General features: G+C 38.6%; 1 protein-coding gene across 1 annotated transcript in view; it reads left to right on the top strand.

The window, feature by feature from the left end:
* LOC145410646 (uncharacterized) overlaps positions 1–3,848 on the top strand; it is an 8,625-nt gene extending 4,777 nt beyond the window's left edge. Inside the window, exons 3-6 of the mRNA XM_080280759.1 lie at positions 75–160; positions 527–631; positions 1,412–1,552; positions 3,765–3,848. Of these exons, the coding sequence (XP_080136885.1) occupies positions 75–160; positions 527–631; positions 1,412–1,552; positions 3,765–3,848 (416 nt within the window). The remainder of the gene's footprint in view (positions 1–74; positions 161–526; positions 632–1,411; positions 1,553–3,764) is intronic.
* The last annotated feature ends 2,402 nt before the right edge of the window (positions 3,849–6,250 follow it).

Genomic DNA, 6,250 nt, shown 5'->3' with positions numbered 1-6,250 from the left:
AAAAGAGCACATACTTTCTCCCTATTGCTAAGGAAATCTCACCTACTCTAACCTATCCTAACTACCCTCTCCAGAACTCGAAGTGAGGTCGTACGTGGGCTTGGCGGAGGGCATTGTGGGTACGTGCGTGTCCGTGTGCTTCATCATCGGCTTCGTTGTGGTGAGTTAGGTACAGCCTTAAGCAATCAGGAAACACTGAAATTACTGACCGAGGTTGTGATTCGGAGGGATTTGTGTGAGGAAGTTAGCTACCGATTAGTGTATCAGTCAGTTAACTAATCAGTCAGTGAGTCAGTCACTCAAGTTTATTTATTTTTCTACCAATCAGTTCCCCCACCTGGCGTTTCCTCAAAACATTATCATTATCAGAGCCACTTGCCTTTAACTTCTCATATTTATCTCCTTTCATTTACATACTAAGTTATTTACTTACTGTTTCTTTATTTATTTATTTACGTATATTTCATCTTTAAATGAGATCAGGATTATTTCGATATGATGGTGATGATTTCTCCCCTTCCCCAAGGTGAATCTTCCGCTAATCTGGATCTGGGTATGCTGGGCCCTGGGCATCACTGGCTACAACGCATACTGCATCTATGACTACTATACTGCTATTGATGATTATATGGTTAGTATCTGACGTCTAGATAACCTACATTTATCTATATCTTCAATCCACCTATCTATCCATCTTCTGTTGATCTCATTCTTGCAAGATGCTGAATCCTGTAATCTCCAGGAGTTTCTAAGTTTAAATAGTTTTCACAATTTCTCTGTCTGGCCATCCGTTCTCTGTGCATGCAAAAAATTTTGAATACATGTATAGAGAACTGAAAGTTTGCATGAGAAAAGATACAAGCCAAAGGCAGGTTCTTCAAGAGCATATATATATATATATATATATATATATATATATATATATTTTGACATCCTCCCTCGCTATATTTTCAAGATACACTGTTGGAATTTTGCAAGTAGATTCAGTGACCATTGAAAATGACGCATACTAATTTAGGGCTGTATTTTCAGTGGTTTGGAAGGCTCTGTAGCACCTCTTTCTATGTAATTTATTTTCCGTATTACATCATAACACTGTCTAGTATGCTACAGATAGTTTCATACTGACATAGTTCCACTCCTCTTCTCCTCCCAACGGGCACGTAAGGGTGGGTTTTCATGGCATCTAAAGGAGTCGTATTCTGTGCCTCTGTCTATCAATCAATCAGTCTGTCTAAACAGTTTATATGTGTAACTAACTGAATACCTCTATCATCTATCTAAATCTAAATAATTATTTTTTCTAGCAACACATATCCCTCCATCTAACTAAATAACCGTCTATATGCCATTCTTTTCTATAACTTTACTGTCCCTATCTCCAACCCCTGTCCCATCTCTCTTCCAACAGGCAGATGAAGGTGGGTTCTCATGGGAGACCTACATAGACATGCCCTACGCCTACTTCTTCATCGTGGCCATCACCGCCGTCTCGTGTTATGCATTCCTGTTGCTCTTCGTGATTCCCGTGGCCGCTATTATTACACATATGGTAAGTAGAGAGAGAGAGAGAGAGAGAGAGAGAGAGAATTATATCAACCAATACCGAGAACAGGAGACTGAGAAAAGGCACAACAATTATTATGTAAGTCTGTGTTTGTAAATACAGTGCTGTATATTCACATCTATTTTTCATCATCATCATCATCATCATCATCATCATCATCATCATCACCATCACCATCACCACCACCACCACCATTATTATCGCTGGTATTATGGCAACCTGATCACTGTAAATACATAGGTTTTAGCAATCAGGTAATGTTTATATAATATGTGTACTTTTTAAACAGCAAATTATCAATGTTTTTGTTATATGTGCAATATGTAAATACTGAGCTCCATCAGTACTCTTTACAGTGTCTGAGGTAAGTGTGATCTGAGAAAATATTACACTTTTGTACAGTATTCTATATAGATATATCTGTATGTTTATCTGGCTATCTACCTACAGTATCTTTATATCTGTCTATCTACCTATCTACCCATGTTGCTTGACACCTAATCTCAGAGTTCATTCATGGTGACTGTAACAAATACAACACCAAGCCCCCATATCCACAACCCACTTTTCTTCATACAAATCTGGATATAAGACAAGAACGTCCATTCCCAATGTCCAGCACTTCACCTACAGTTCCACAAACCGAGAGAGAGTTAGACCCCAAGAGCCCTCACACATCCTCACTTGGGCACTAATATCTACCACCTGTACTGTGATATGCTAAGGACACCATATTTAGGACTGGTGTATGGGTATTAACGGGGGTGCTGTAATGTCAAGTTGATGAGACCTTATGAAAGAACAGCGACTGCATATTCGTACAAGAGTAAACCCTCAAGCTGTGAGCTGCAATAACCAAAAGTTGAATCAAAGCCCCTACGAACTTTAATCATCTACGTTAACCCACTCAATCATTCCTCAACTTTGCACACCTTAGCTGAACATTATCATCATCTTGACCCCTTTTCCCATCTTCAGTTGAGTTAGGGGTATCAGGGCAAGTTCTTTAACCTGCAAGGATTTAACTTAACCTGTACAACGATTTTTTTTTTTCAATCTGGTCCTGCAATGCCTAAACCATCTTATTTAACTTGGGAATGACCTCTCACACTGGAAGGACTAATGAGAGCTAGTTGTATATCTGAACTCCATTTCAAAAAGTCTCTCTGAAGCTTAATCATGCAGAGATAGCATCACGTACCTCTCATCAAATCAATGGAGGAAAAAAGTACCAGTTGCATTCTACTTCCTCCTGTGCTGTTGGAGGTATGACAGTTTGTAATTTAAGAGCTGGCTGAAGAAGTCAACACATTTCTAAGCTAATCTATTAAGTTTCAAGTTTTCCACTCCTGCCTCACTTCATAACCTCTACGGTAGGCTACATCAAACAAGGAATACCGTACTTGTGGAACATTATTTCTCCTCACTCAGTGTAATATAAAGGTTTCAGTAAGATGGCATCTTCCTTATTATAACTACTGTATGATATCTCTAGATTGTATTCACCTCAGCTGAGCACCCTAGCAGTCAAGGGGCTACTTATGACTAATGCAAGCTATCCAGGTTGAAACATTTTTCTGTGCTCAGTTGCAAGTAAAGTGCTAGGTGGTTGCCAGACCACAGTAACAACTTATCATATTAAAGAGGTTAAAAATGATAAACCTAGTGCTGTCTTCCTACAGTGATGAAAGTCGCCCATATGTAATGCAATCGTCACATAATAACAATCATCATCATCATCATCATAACCGCTGTTCCATCTGTTATAAATGGGTTGGACAGGATCCATAGCAACAATGACAAGGAAAGCATCCAAACTTGAACGAAGAATATGACCCTCAATAAGTCAATATTACATCTACGTACAGTAACAGTACCTCTTCATTCCTACGTAGACAGAGACGTGGCAAATGAATGTTTAGCCGTCAGGTTGGCTTGGGAGTCGAACCATATTTTTCTCGAATACAAGCTGAGTGTGCTATAAAAACAAACCACACACACACACACACACACACACACACACACACACACACACACACACACACACACACACACACACATGCGCGCGCTAAAACCAAAATTATCATCACCGTAACATGAAAATGGACTAAACCTCCATTCACTCATCAGACCCTCAAAATACAGTCATCGCTATCTTAAAATTAAAAACTCACAGCCATGATGTTATGATTTTCAGCCATTTAAAACACGCTATTATATGCCTATCGACAGCATAAGGGTCAAGGGCCATAAGACAGATAACTACGGGCTTATGATTTGAGGAAAGGAGGTACCACAACATCCATCTTCCTCTCCTTGACATGTTCATTCGCATTAATAGATTATAAAGAAACCCCCTGAACACAGGCAGGGCTTATGAAGGGGATCACAGTAATACCTAATTGGGGTGTCTGAATGCCTTAGGGACGGTGAAACGTGACAACATGCCATCTTTCTCTCTCTCAAATAAACCCGCCTTATAAGCAATGCAACAGTACTCCCAAGGCAAATTTTCATCCCTCTGACAGAGTGAATTTATAATCTTCTTAAGTATCGGATAACGGGCCAGAACACATATTTTTGTGCTGTAAGCAACTTCAGCATGGAGCTAGGCAGAACCGTGTATGGGGTGTCCCAGACCCTGTGTGAGAAATTACACATTATTCTTGGGCTAATTTTGAGTAAATGCTACACTGTATTAACATGAATCCAATTTTCAGCCCCTGTAGAAAAAGCTACAGTTAATAATGATCTTATGGGAGAACTATGATAGGGACCTATTTCACCCAAAAGGTTATCAGTAATTATACCTTTGTAATGGTGGAGAAACAGACCCATGTTAATACATTTATTACTTAAAGTTAGCCTCCAAATAATATGAAATTTCTGACACATTCCTTGGAACACTGTAAATGCTCTGTCTCTTTTTAAACCTGAAGAGGTTAGAAGGTGAGCAAAAACAGTGGTATCCTTAAAATGAATATCATTCTATTCTGTTGGCATATTTCTTCCACAATAAGTATCACATGTGGCCATCCGGTGAGGATGGAGAGCGAGAGACTAACGAGGAGAGTATGTGAATGAGGTGGAGTGGGGGGTGAGGAAGGGGGAGGCCGAGGATTAGACGGAAGGATGGAATGGACAGGTATACGAAAGAGGGGGGTGTGAGATGGGAAAATGGCAGTGAAATGGCAGGAGACCGGGCGACATGGAGGCGATTTTTTTGTGGCCATCTCTTACGGGATTAAGACGACTGGCAACAGATAGATACCGTAATTATTAACTCAGAACGCTGCCTACACTCGATAACATACATGAATCATAAATTAACTCTCAGATCAGTAACTCAACATTACTTACATAATGATTCTTGATGCTCCACACGATTTTATTCTTGTCATAAAATCTCAGAACACAGCCAATTTAAGTTGATTCTTGAATCTGCCACAATTTTAAGTATTAAAACACGTGTATAATTCTATTTTCTCCATTTTAAATATCCCTTAAAACACCACTGACACTGTATATGATTCTTAATTCTTAGTGACATAAACTGGTTCTAAACAGTATCAACATATAACTCCATTCTCGATAGCCTAATACCTGTACAGTAACTGATTTAGTCACCACTATATGATTCTTATTTTCTAAACTAGTCTCTTTCAAAACCAACTGATTACATGATTACTCTTAATTCTAAGCTACAAATTTACGGTATATCAGTGACTGTGTGACATGATTTTGTTTGTAATCCCTCTTTCTGTATTTAACGTACTGAGTGACGCTCTTCATTACTTTCGAGATATATTTTAATGATGCACTAAAATTATCTTAAAGTACTTTATCTCACTGTCCCTTGATTATAAATTTGGAAAATATTTATTATATTAATGCCAGTGATATTACTGTTTTCCAGTACGGTACTGTATTCATTTGATAAATATGATTGTAACTTGAATATTATCATAACAATACTGTATTAATATTCTTACGTAATTTAAACATAATATTCTTGTGATACTGACCTTAACTGATAAAATGACCTTAAATAATTAACCATCAGTAATATATACAAAACAGATAACTGAACATAAATGACATTCAATAACTGATCATCAAATATAAACTGACCTTACGTAAATGATGCTACAGTATCAACTTTAACTATGCCAAACTAACCATAAATGATAACTGCCTTTGTTATAACCATAAACTCCCTCCTCCATAAGCTGTGCTTAGCCAATGACTGATGTGTCTGATGGGGTAGCACTAACTTTCCTTCACAGGTTGGCCCTGACTCGAACACTATTGGCAGTTATGAGTGTAAGTAACAGCATAAGAACTGTATTTTTTTCTTTTATGTGTCTGACTCTGGGCACAGTTCGCAGCCCATTTCTGGAGGTCCAGCAGTTCTCCTCCTACATACCACACACTATACACATCACTACTTTCGCATTAATACCCACTGTCCATATTGAATACCTGTACATGCCAGGGCTGCTTCACACAGGGGATCTTTATGACCTGTCTGGTGGATCTTGCGGAAGATCAGTACAGTCTATTTTAACAAAATTCAAATAACCAAACTTCTCTGACCCAGTATGGGATTAAACTCACAACCTTCCAGACATCAGACTATTTCTATAACCACTCTACCACCACCTCCCCTTAATGACCAGGGGC

Source organism: Coenobita brevimanus, chromosome 86, assembly GCF_032717465.1.
Source record: "Coenobita brevimanus isolate Jiangsu-jjx chromosome 86, ASM3271746v2, whole genome shotgun sequence".
Taxonomy (NCBI): domain Eukaryota; kingdom Metazoa; phylum Arthropoda; class Malacostraca; order Decapoda; family Coenobitidae; genus Coenobita; species Coenobita brevimanus.
The sequence above is the reverse complement of the archived record's forward strand: the minus strand, read 5'-3'. Positions and strand labels throughout refer to the sequence as shown.